Source organism: Mesoplodon bidens (genome assembly GCF_964165515.1).
Source record: "Mesoplodon bidens genome assembly, chromosome: 14".
NCBI lineage: Eukaryota > Metazoa > Chordata > Mammalia > Artiodactyla > Ziphiidae > Mesoplodon > Mesoplodon bidens.
Genome location: NC_138170.1, coordinates 54,598,325 through 54,611,165, shown reverse-complemented (window position 1 = coordinate 54,611,165; position 12,841 = coordinate 54,598,325). Strand labels below are relative to the sequence as shown.

Here is a 12,841-nt window from a genome sequence, read left to right as displayed (position 1 = left end):
TGTGATCCAATAATAAAATCAATTAGCAGTGCTGTAATTATCAGCATGTCAGACAGATGAGCAACCACACAGGATGTCGGTGGGCAGAACTAATCTAACTGGAAGCAAAGCCTGATTGTACTGAAATATCCAGGTCTTTCAGCTTTAGGGCTTCCTGTCCCCTTCTTAGCAGCTTGCCCCCTTTGCTCAGCCTCCACCCTCAGTTGGAGGTTCTTCATAATGGGAAAAGAGTCTCTGGATTTCTGCTAGTAGAAAGGATTTTACCTGACATTAAAAAAAAAAAGATGGACAGCTCCTTCTTATCTTCTGGAAGTCACTGTCTTTCACCTGGCCCTGGCCCTGGTCCTTTAAAGGCCCTGGTATGCCTGGGGGCTGGAAGTCAGCACTCTGTGTCCTCTTAACCTGTGGCACCCAGCCACACACAGGCCTCTGTGACTGTCCTAATGGAGCTTAAATTCCAAGGGTAAAAAACAAAACCTGCCTACATAAGAAGCCTCATTTTTTGGAGTCAGTGTAGACTTACCCAGATCCGTGTCAGTCCCCCTACTTTCAGCCTTTCCTGTCAGGCTGTAGGTCCAGTGGTGCGCCACATGCCGTCGTGGTGCTTTCCAAATCCTGTCTCCTTTTCTGACTTACAGATGCTTTGATGACATTCCTAATGCCAGCAAACCAAGTATCTACCACATTTGGCTGACTTGGCTAACACCAGGTGGCTGTGAAGAGAGAAGGCCCTGAGATCAGTGGGGATAGAAGAGGCATTAATTTCCATGTCTGAGAGCCCAAAAGGGAGGGCGGCAGGGGAGATGGAATTTGTCTGTGCCTTGGAAAAAAGCACATCTGACTGTTCAGAGTCGGAAGGGATTAATTGCTGGCTTCTCTGATTATTTCTTACGTGGCTTTGGGTAAATCACTTGGTTTCCTTAACCTTTTTTTTTTTCTTTCCCCTCTTCTGTAAAGTACAGATTTCATTTGCCTTAACGGTGTTGTTATAATGATTAAAAATTTTCACCTACTTTATACCACTTGATCTTCCAAACACTTTTATGAGGTAGGTGTTATAACCTGCATTTTAATACTGAAAAAAACTGAAGCTCAAAGAGGTGAAGGGATTTGCCCAAAGTCACACTGCTAACAAGTAGCAGAGATGAGATATAAACTCCATGTCTAAGGTTGTTTCCACTGGGTAAATAAGCACCCCTGATCTGTGTGTTGAGTGTAGCACGTACCTGGGAGATGTTTCTGTTTTCTGTGTATCGGAGATGGGTTTGTGTCTGCAAATACAGAGAGGAATGTAGAGCAATTTTTCTTTGCTCAGACTGCAAAGGGTAAGCCATTATTGTCTAATCAAAGCCGTCACCTCCATCTCCTGCCTCTGTGAAGCTCCTCTGCCCATATCGTACCCCCTCCTTTTTCTGGAACTTAGGGGATAGGAGCTATATTCGTGTCAGAGAGAGGGGAGAAAAAAGAAATAGAGGAAAGCCACAATCACTTAAAGGTGAGATGTGTTTTAATTAAATTATATGATATTCCCAGCATTGACTCTGACACATCGTAGGTGTTCATTAAGTGTTAAGATTCCATCCCCTCCTTTAAAGAAGAACTATTATTAATGTTCTATTTTGAAAATTGTTACAATATCAACCAAAGTTTTTGTAGTCATATGTGAATTGTATGTAAATAAAATGTCAATACTTTCCTTATAATTACATTGATTTCTTACCTAAAGTTGTGATTCTCAAAAAAATGACTCTTGGATTTGCTTGAAGGTAAATCAGTATGTTCCAATGTATATTTGCACATAAAAGGGGCCAGTATCTATAAAGAAAAGTTGCCCTTAAGTTATTTAGAAGAGTATTAAAGACAAAATTAGGTTTATAAAGAGGGCTCATTCAGCTTTCTGTAGGTTCCTGTGATTAGAGATCCTATGGCAAAGGGGATGGAACACCATCATCCTGAGGCAGCGAAATCTTTTTCAGAGTAAAGGCTGGGTCAGAAAAGACTCCAGAGATGAGAGGGGCAGAGGGGCTGTACAGGCATCTCTCACCCTCTCCTGACCCCCTAAGGAGATGCCCTGGGATCCCCTCCCCACCCCGTGTCAAGATGCTTGAGTTTTGGTCAATCAGCAGATCTTCCACTGCACTGCACAGGGACGAGGGGACTTCCTGCTATGTCTCCATCTTTATCAAATGGGGACCCTTGAGAATAGCTTCTGCTGTGTAGTGATACAGACCAAGGGAGCATCAGCTGGAGGTGCTCTTAACCTTTCTCTGAGATGGCATGGCTTTTGTCCCAAGGGTACTACTGAAGCAGGACTCAGTGTGTCAGGAGAACCAAAGGAATAGGCTCAGAAGAGAGGTGAGTTTTCAGTGGGACAGAGTCAGGTCATCTGAGAGAGGAAGTTGATGAATTGTACAATAAACTTCTTTTTAATCTGCTCTCCTCTGGCTTATTTCCCCTGTGGTATGTGAGTATACTGCAGATCGTTATTTTTCTTATTCGTTTTCTGCATTGAGTAACATCATTTCTCAATGTCTTTACACCATGAAGAGGGTATCTAATGTGGATGCCTCTAAGTATAATATTATGATCTGGTGTGTGAAGACTGTCCTTTTGATGACTTGTTTCTGAAATCAGTGATTCAGCAGCTCTGTTTGTTTCCCACCCTAGGAAATGGGTGGTGGTGAGGGCCATTGTACCAGTGAGAGAGCTCTGGGAATGCATCTGCTGTCTTCACAAATCTCAATAAAAATAGACTGCCAGGAGCGGCTGATGGTGCTCCTCGGCATGCTTCGGTCCATGCTGCCTTCTGTCAAAATTTTTATGTCATTTCAAAAGACTAAACCATTTTTTATGGAAGAACATTGAGTGCCCCTGGACTCACCTCTGGTCTCCTGTCCCAAGGTATAATGTTATAACCTGATTAAACATATCAAAGTACCTTGGAGTTTTGTTTTTTTTTTATAAATTTATTTATTGATTATTATTTTTTTTATTTTTGGCTGCGTTGGGTCTTTGTCGCTGAGCGCAGGCTTCCTCTAGTTGCAGTGCGTGGGCTTCTCATTGCAGTGGCTTCTCTTGTTGCGGAGCACAGGCTCTAGGCACGCGGGCTTCAGTAGTTGTGGCACACAGGCTTAGTTGCTCCGCGGCATGTGGGAGCTTCCCAGACCAGGGCTTGAACCTGTGTCCCCTGCATTGGCTGACAGATTCTTAACCACTGCGCCAGCAGGGAAGTCCCTGCAGGTGGATTCTTAATCATTGCGCCACCAGGGAAGTCCCAAAACATGGACATTTTATGATTCTGCATCACTGAAGGTAATCTGAAGTATTGGATGACAGCAGTGACTTAAATCTGCCAGGTACTTTTTCCTCCAGTGCTCTTCAGATCATCTGGGATGAAGACTTTGCGAGCTTTCTTAATCACGGGCTGTGGCTTCAGTTCTTCCTCAGAGAACTTGGGTTTGCAAGGGTCAAACATTTCCTGCCCGGGGATGCTGGAAAGGGCAAGGTCAGCCGGGTCTGGCTTATAGTCCACCGGGACCTGGATGGTGTCAGGGTCAGTGGGGCTCGGAGTATTGCGGTTGGCTGGCAACAGCTGGTCTGGTCTGATGGGGCTCTGCATGCAGTTTGGGGATGGGATGCCAGAGTGAATGGGTGCAGAGGTCCGACTGCTGAGGTCCATGACGGAGGGGGCAGCTGAGGAAGCAGGCTGTGGCCCGGGAGGTTGAGGGCTGTGGTCATGCTGAGACGGGCTGGTGGAATACCATTTTCCGACAAAAACTCCTCCAGGTCCATGTATTCCACCTGGAAAGTATCTCCGTCATAGGGAAGGGTTTTGTCCCATAAGGTGGGTCCCAAGAATGCTGACTGGGGGACCGTCGGGCTCTTACTGTCATCATCCAGCTTCTTTTCCTTGTCTTTATCTTTACTAAATGCGTCTTCGTGATGGAAGGGGGAGCTTCAGCGAGTTCTCCAGCAAGGACCTGAGCACGCACACCGTAGGGAGGTGGGGTAAAGGTGGGATTCAGTGGGAGCAGTCGGGACGTTTTCTCCATCGCTATGCACTCAAATATTTTTTTCTTGAAAAAAAACAACCCCAACCTCCCCCCAAAATGTTGCTGAGCTTCTTCCTCCGTCCTTTGCCAAAAGTTCTCGCTTTCAAGGCGGTGGAGACAAGGAGGGAAAAAAATTACCTATGTCTTTATAAATACATCTGCATAAAAATATAAATACATCTGCATAAAAATATAAAAACAAAAAACTTTTAGGTTCCCAGTACAGTCCCCAGGGAGCGCGCCAAGTGCCCGTGGGCGCCTCCACGACGTGCAGGATGCTCTCACTTGCCTCGAACCCCTCGTCTTGTAAAATGTTCAAAATTGCGAAAAGGAAAGAAAAAAGACGCAGACGGCTGCAGAGGGCAGAAGGCACCGCACCAACCGCTGCCTCGCGCCCTCCCACCCCTCCCCCTCCCCACCCCTCCTCCTCCCCGCACCCTCCCACCCCACCCCCTCCCAGCGTCGGGGGCCCCCGCGGCCCACCGCCCACAGTCTCTTTAGATCCCAGTGAAGAAGTGAGCAGAAGTCTCCGGAATCTGAAGAGCCCCAGGGGCAGTGAAAATGGAAGGATTTGTCACAGCCTAGTTGATCTGGAGACTCCCACTGGGTTTATTTTAAGCTTCCCAACCTTGCTCATTATTTTCTTTCAGTGTTTCCTGTTTTCCCTTCCAGATGACTGAGCACTCTTAAAGCTCAGAAAACATGAGTTATAATTTATGCGTTTTCCTCCCTCAACCAAATATTTATTTTTATCAGCGACTATTTACATATACATGAATATGAAAAGTAATTAATGTAAAACTAAAGAGCAAGCTTGAAGGCAGCTTCGTTATTAGATGGAGCTTCCTAAGAAGATATCTGAGAAGACCCTTTCCGTGATGGTCTGATTGCAGCGGCACTGAGCGCCTACAGGAACCCCTCTGGGGCAGTCAGTGAGCAAGGCCAAGAGTGAGTCCTGGGGAGATAGGGCTGATTAAATGTAAGGCATCTGGGACCAGACAGCAGAAAAAAGGAGCAAAATGTCGGGCCTCCTGCATTGCTCTTCTAATTTTCTTCTTGTTTCTCTCCAGTTTTCATTCCCTGCATCTTTTTTCTCTACTTTCTGGAGAGTACTACTTTACTCAACTTTATATTCCAACCAGATCTGTCTAATTTCTCCCTTTAAGTCTGCCAATTTTTACTTCATGTAATTTTGAAATTCTGTTATTGAGTATGTAGTTAGAATTTTTATGTCTTTTTGACCTTTTTTATCACTATGAAATGATCCTTTTTATTTCTGTTAAATTCATCTATTTTGTCTGATATTAATATGAACACACCAGATTTCTTTTTCTCCTGTTTTTAGTCTTTTTTTTTTAAAGGTTTAAAAATAGCCTTTTGGGGGCTTCCCTGGTGGCGCAGTGGTTGAGAGTCCGCCTGCCGATGCAGGGGATGCGGGTTCGTGCCCCGATCTGGGAAGATCCCACGTGCCGTGGAGCGGCTGGACCCGTGAACCATGGCTGCTGAGCCTGCGCGTCTGGAGCCTGTGCTCCACAACGGGAGAGGCCACAACAGTTAGAGGCCCGCGTACTGCAAAAAAAATAATAATAAAAATAAATAAATAAATAAAATAAAAATAGCCTTTTATTTTTCACATACGCAGACACACACAGACGTACACACACGTACATGTATGTATGTATGCATTTTTTTTTATGGAGAGAAAAGTTTACATTTTATTTTAGAACTGAGTCTGAAAATACATAATTACTAGAATTCCCCTTAAGCTGCTCCTCATATATAATTTGGAAAACAAGATTTTTTTTTTTTAAGTTTTATTGGATCATAGTTGATTTACAATATTGTGTTAGTTTCAGGTGTACAGCAAAGTAAATCTGCTATACATATATATATACATATATATATATATATATCCATTCTTTTTAGCTTCTTTTCCCATGTAGGCCATTACAGAGTACTGAGTAAAGTTCCCTGTGCTATAAGGTCTTTATTAGTTATCAATTTTATATATAGTATTGTGTATGTGTCAGTCCCAATCTGTTTTTAGTTTTATAAATGAATTTTTCTATTTTTATTAAACTCAAAATAGAATGATTCTTATCACATCTCTAAAGCCAGCACATGTTGTTCCAGCACAGATTTTAAAAACCCTATAAAGCTATTTTTAATAGTATACTGTTTGTGTTTTGTGGAGACTGTATCTTTCCTTACTTCTTTGAGGATATTAATGATAGTGTTTTTCGTTTCTTAAGTTTTCTTCTCCATGAATAATCTATGTCTTCCAATTTGTGTTCTTCTCTTTGTTTGTTTTGGTCTCTAATATTTGTGTTAGAGGTTTCTTCCTGATGACCTTTGGTTGTGTAATAATGTTTAAGAGTAGGAGACTAAAATAAGATGAAAGCTCTGTGCTTGAGCCTGTAGTGCACTTCACAGTATGGTGATCAGGCCGAGCTGTTTGTTGGGTGGCCCAAATGCCAATATCTTCAGGTCTTTTTCTACAGACTGGTCAAGTTTCCCAGAGAAGGTTCTTCCCATCTATCTGAGTCCATTCAGGCTGCTGTAACAAAATACTACAGTTGGGTGGCTTATAAACCACAGGAATTTGTCACAGTTCTAGAGGCAGGGAAGTCTAAGATCAGGGTGCCAGCATGGTTGGGTTCTGGCAAAGGCCCTATTCCAGGTTGCAGACTGCCATCTTCTTGCTGTGTCATCACATGATGAAAGGAGCTAGGGAGCATGTGGGGTCTCTTTTATAAGAGCATTAATCCCATTCATGAGGGTTATACCCTCATGACCTAAGCACTTCCCAAAGGCTCTACCTTCTAATACCATCATATTGGGCATTAGGATTTCAACATAGGAATTATGTGGAACACAGACAATCAGACCACAGCGCAGTCTCTTTTCCAGAGAATAAAGTTTTGGCTACCTGCTTTCTGGGAACTCTAGGGGAAGAAGGCTGGCGGTCTCACCATTCAGTAGGCATATGTTCACTTGATCCCTCAGTTTGGGGATCGGTAGCTCTGCCCTCAACTGCGCTTGGTGCCTTGTGTCCCTTAGGCCTGAGACCCTCTGTTTGGTCCTCTTTAGAGAATAAACATCCGGACTTATGGGAGGTGGGCAGTTGCCTAGGGGTATGGAGTCAGGAGAGCTTCTAGGAGTCCAGCAGCTTCTCAAACAGCCGTCAACTAACCCTTACTGCAGTCTACCTCCCCCACTTCCAGAGGTGTCTGGTGTCAGTTCCTTTGTATAAACTGGGTTCTCAGCTTTTCACACTGCCATCTTCAGCTTTGGATTTCTTGAGTGCATAGTCTGTTGTCACTTGTTTATCTGCTTTCTGGGCTCCAAAATCCTGATAATGGTTTCTCCTCTGGGTTTCAGAAGGGAGGGAAATTAACTCAGACGCCAGTAGCTGGAAACCTTAAAAAAGGTTGTTCCCATTGCATCAGTTGGTTAGAGTGCAGAATCTCCAAGTCCATGGACTTCATGTACTTCTGAATAGTCAAACCAAAAGGGAAAATTTTGTTAGGAAAAAAAAAAAGCTTATGAATCAGGGTTAGTATAGACCAAAGTAGCATATGTAGGTCGATACATTTGAGAATTTATTTATAAGCATAAAGGGAAATGATTTGGGCTACATCATCTAGGAAGGAGACCTGAGAAGGGGTATAGATCTTTTCCTGGGGCCCTCTGCCATGCTGGGGGCCTATGTATCTGGGACCCTGCACGTGGCTCTGGTTCCTTGCTTCAAGGAAACACAGTGGGGCTGAGGAAGCTTTGAGCAGGGAGACTTGAAGCGGTACAAGGGCGGGTGGTAAGCACTGGGATTCTTCAGCCCAGAATGCAAAGAGGTGACATATTTCAACTTAAAACCATGGCCAGTGTGGAGAAGGCAGGTGTGATGCCAGATCCCGATGCCAGATCCTGGATGCCAGATCCCGAGCTGCTGGGAGGAGAGGGTTGCTTTTGAACCTGGAGCAGGTAAGTTTAGCACAGATAAAAGAAAGCATAATTTACCATGGCAGGTCAGAAACTTGGAAAACTATTTACAAGCGACTCTTCTGGCAGATGGCTTAATTCCATAGCGGGGTGGACAAAAAGAGAGAGGCTTCTGAGAGATACTGGAGATACTGACACACACATAACCCTTAATTTAGACACTGAAGAGGGCAGTATGGTCTTACTGAGATGGATGGAGAATGGGGCGGCTTGGAGTAGTAGGAAAACCTTTACCTGAATTAAGAAGATCTGCATTCACATCCTGACTCCTCAACTTACTCGCCCTGTGACCTTGAGCAAGTTCCTAACCTTAATGGCTCTCACAAGGTTCTGGTGAAAGTTAAATAAGGCAGTTCCGTAACCTATCAATAAAGCAAGTTAGCCCAGTCCTGAACTGAATTGTCTGGGGTTTAATTTAACACATACGTGCTGAGCCCTATCAAATACCAGGCTGTGTGCATATATCTCCCCTATTCTAGAAAGGCTCATGAAGTGAAGGCGCAGCTCTGCTCTATCCTGCAGACCTTCCTCAGGATGGCGGGAGGCTGTGAAGGTGAGCGTCCCTGTGTCCTAACCCTGTGTCCTCTCCTGGTTGCAGAGCGTGTGATGAGAGAGAGTATCTGAGCCCTGCCTTGGCCCGAGCAGCTGATCCCATCTCAGCAGACACCCCCCACTTCCCTCCCAGCCACTTTCCTGATCACCAAGCAAAAGTTTTCACAACCTACTGTGTAACACCAGATGGTGACGTAGTTTGCCAGCACTTCTCCTTTTCATTTACTTGTTTCTCTTGAGAGTGTCTGGATGCCCAGCTCTGGGACAGGAGAGTTGAAGGTTTGGGGGCAAGTGGAGGGGGTGGGAACGACAGACACTGTGACACTGTGGGTGTTTGAGTTCACTCCCCTTCTGCAGAAAAATGTGTCCCCAGCCTCCGCGTGCCCACATCATATGATTTTTTGTTTTTTGTTTTTGTTTTTTTTGCGATACGTGGGCCTCTCACTGTTGTGGCCTCTCCCGTTGCGGAGCACAGGCTCCGGATGCACAGGCTCAGCGGCCATGGCTCACGGGCCCAGCCGCTCCGCGGCATGTGGGATTTTCCCGGACCGGGGCATGAACCCGTGTTTCCTGCATCAGCAGGCGGATTCTCAACCACTACGCCACCAGGGAAGCCCCCACATCATATGATTAGTTGTGGTTACCTCAGATCAGGGTGTGCCTCCTGCAGGCCAGTTGTGTTCCCCATTTCTCAGCATCCAGTCAGAGAGGTTCCGTGATGTTGCTCTGATACGCGTGTCAGCACTTGCCTGGTGTGTTGCAGTGCCTTGCCGGTAACCACTACACCTGCCCATCCAAATCCCAGCTTTTAAGGTACTTCAGTGTCATTCACATATCTTCTTGGCCTCAATTAAACTTTCCTTATGTCCACCCCTAAACGGCATTGCGAGCTTTCATTTGAATCAATGCCCGACCTCCTTTCCTTGAAGGTTGTGATGGTGGTGGTGGTGGGAGGCCTGATCCACCCTTCCTCTCACCTTGCCTCTGTCATCGGAACCTGTTTAACTTCGACCCTGTTTCTTTCCTTTTCCAGAATTCACATGCTGCGTGTCAGACTGAGCTATCCCTGTTTAATCCTATAATCCAAGACTTGCTACTCTGTTCTGCTGATGTTTACGGCCATGCCACGAGGCAGCCCCCTTCCCAGAGCAATTCAGTGGGAGACTTCCACGCGCCCCATGGAGACTCGATGGGGCAGGGGAAGAGACTGCAGGAGTGTACGTCCCCAAGGCTGTGTCTCCTCGTGTGAATCAGTGTCACCTTGCTTTCCTCTCAGAGACCTTGCTGCCCCAGGGGGGGACCTGCCTGGGGAATCGAGGGGCTCGGGGAGCCACTCCACGTCCCCACTTCTCCAGCGCTGCGCACCCTGGGCACTGCGGCTCCTGGGGCAGTGGGGCTGCTGCGGGCTCAGAGCCGCTGCTGCCCTGCATGTGCCAGCTCAGCTCTGTCATCAGCTGTGTGGATGTGTACACGAGGGACATGGCATCTTTCTGAATGGATTTTTCTTAAGAAATGTGCCAGTGTTTATGCAGTTCATGATATTTCCCCACATCCTTGCTGTCACTGTCACTCAGCTTTGACCTCAATAGGCTTCATTCCCCATTTTTTTAATGGGGAAATTTTGTCCTTCACCCACCACGTCCTGTATTTGACCCCCCTCCCCCCCACCCCCGCCAAGGTACAGAATTACCTACGGTTCTGACAAAACATAAGAAAGTCGTCTTTGGGAAGCCTGTGCACTCTTCATGTCCTCTGTATTTTGTCTTTGGAGAGCGGTTGGCCTTCTGCTCGGTTCCGTGCAGCTCCAGCAAGAGCAGGTGCTAACCTGAGCTGCGTGTGGGTATCGCGGTGACCAACCATCGTGTCCTGCCCTGTGCCTTCACAGCCAAAGCAGCTGACGAGCAGCTGCAGCCAGGTCGGCCCTTCTGTGAGTCTCAGTCACCCAGGTTGATTTTAAGCAGGTGGAGTCTGCGTGGCCTAGAAGGGTGAAGTGAGAGAACTGTGTCTGCGGGTGAGTCTGTGTGTATGACCCCATGAGCCCCCCCGACCCTTCCAACCCAAACATATCTGTGAGCCCCTGTGCCTGGGCCCCGGGAGACCTGCCTGCGACCTGGTTTCTCCTGTCTGCGCTCGGCACTGGCCCTGCTGGCATCACAGGCAGAGTGCCCTGCGGCTCTGCGTACACAGCCACGGGGACAGGAATAACTTAGTCCCCACTGGCTCCCTGAGCAGGTGTGAGTCTGGCCACTGCCCTGCCTCTGTTTGCAGGTTCAGGCTGCAGGGCACAGGGTCCCAGCAGTGTGAAAGACAGCTGGAGTTTGACCTCCCAGCCATGCCTGGAGTCTTCAGCTGGGAGACAGCCGGGTGGCTGGTAGTAGGCGCCCCGCATGGCCAGGTGGTTGCAGGACAGAGTGGCTCCAATTGAGCTGAACACCCCACCGCCCCCCAAGCAGAGTGCGGCAGCCCTAAAAGGACAATGACCCTCTAGATGTCTAGATCCGCAGAGGGTGGGTTCAGCTCAGCAGAGAGGATGTGATGTGTGATGGCTGAGGGCGACTCTCGGAGCTTGAGCTGCCTTTTCCTTTTCCAGTCTTGCAGTCATCTTGGCTCCTCTTCCCGGGAGGGGTCGGTTCTCATCGTAGGCTTTGGCGGGGTGACCCTGGGGACATTCTCACCACTGCCAACTCCTGGAGCTGTTCCGGCTCTTGGCTTGGTGGGTGGGCCTGTGTCTGAGGTGCTCAGTGAGCCGGGCAGGGTGGCAGGCATTGCTCTCGGGGTCCCACAGAGAAGCTCTTTCTGAAAAGACCCAGGGAGAGAAGGCAACCAGCTCTCGCATCCCCTGTCACGTGCCACGTTCTCCTCTAAAGAAAGAGACACGGCAAAGCTGTGTCCTTGTGCCCTGCCCTGGATTTGTTGTACACGTGGACATAGAAGGTGGAATGACTCCCCCACCCTTTCCCTTTCCTCTCCTGACCCACGTGAAATGGTGACTCGTGGTTAAAGGAGCAATTAGCCGCCCGTGACTCTGCCGTCAGCTTGTTGCGGGGAGGCCCTCCTTCCCCAGGCCAGGAGATTTGGAGACCGGGGCCAGGCTGGGTCTGAAGGAAGAAGAGGGAGGCCTAGCCCGGTTCCAGTTCATGTTTAGCTGTGGGACAAGCGCAGCTCATTTTTTTTTTTTTTTTTTTTTTTTTTTTTTTTGTGGTATGCGGGCCTCTCACTGTTGTGGCCTCTCCCGTTGCGGAGCACAGGCTCCGGACGCGCAGGCTCAGCGGCCACGGCTCACGGGCCCAGCCGCTCCGCGGCATATGGGATCCTCCCAGACCGGGGCACGAACCCGTATCCCCTGCATCGGCAGGCGGACTCTCAACCACTGCGCCACCAGGGAGGCCCACGCGCAGCTCATTTTGAGCCACATGAAGTTCTTCCTTCACCGTGTAGTAAAAGCTCCTGGTTCTGCAGCCCCGTTCTCTTTCAGGGAGGATGCTAAAGATCTCACGCTCTAACTGCACCTCTGGAAAGTCCCCCAGCATTGAACCTCCAGGGAATGGACGAGGGACGCCAAGGAGCCTCTAGTATCTGCCTTTGCCACCTGAGCAGTTGGTGTGGAGAGGGTTTCCCAGCCACCCCCTTTCTTGGGGCCACAGTGTCACCATTGTAGGTGTCAGTGGCATGTCACCGCTGTGAGCAGTGAGCTTGTGGGGTGACATGCAGAACCCGTCTGCACAGCTCCCAGCAGACGTGCACAGTGGTGCTGTGCTGAGCCTGGTCTGTGCTCCCTTGGACAAGGATGCAGAAGCCCGCAAGCCATCTTCCCTCTCCCCCCGTCATCGCCCGCCCCCCTGCATCCCCAAGGTGGTGCAAGGGAGGGGGACACAGTGGTTTTTAGCTTGCCTCTCACAACTGTGCCTAGTCCCCAGCCTGGTCTCTATCGGCCTCCAGCCAGGAAAACAGAATCAGTCTGTGTATTTAAAACAGGGGTTTGGGGACTTCCCTGGTGGCGCAGTGGTTAAGAATCCGCCTGCCAGTGCAGGGGACACTGGTTGGAGCCCTGGTCCGGGAAGATCCCACGTGCCGCGGAGCAACCAAGGCCGTGTGCCACAACTACTGAAGTCTGCGCTCCTAGAGCCCACGCTCTGCAACAAGAGAAGCCACCGCAATGAGAAGCCCGCGCACTGCAACTAGAGAAAGCCGGCGGGCAGCAGCAAAGACCCAACACAGCCAAAAATAAGTAAATTAAC

General features: G+C 48.3%; 1 protein-coding gene and 1 pseudogene across 2 annotated transcripts in view; one reads left to right on the top strand and one right to left on the bottom strand.

The window, feature by feature from the left end:
* The window catches only part of MTA3 (metastasis associated 1 family member 3), a 158,883-nt gene extending 148,744 nt beyond the window's left edge, over positions 1–10,139 (top strand). The window contains exon 17 of the mRNA XM_081254836.1: positions 9,637–10,139. Within this exon, the coding sequence (XP_081110962.1) occupies positions 9,637–9,662 (26 nt within the window). The 3' untranslated portion in view covers positions 9,663–10,139. The remainder of the gene's footprint in view (positions 1–9,636) is intronic.
* LOC308628019 (hepatic leukemia factor-like) lies at positions 3,344–4,211 on the bottom strand (annotated as a pseudogene). The gene has a single exon. The product of its transcript is annotated as a hepatic leukemia factor-like (transcript).
* Positions 10,140–12,841: the final 2,702 nt, after the last annotated feature.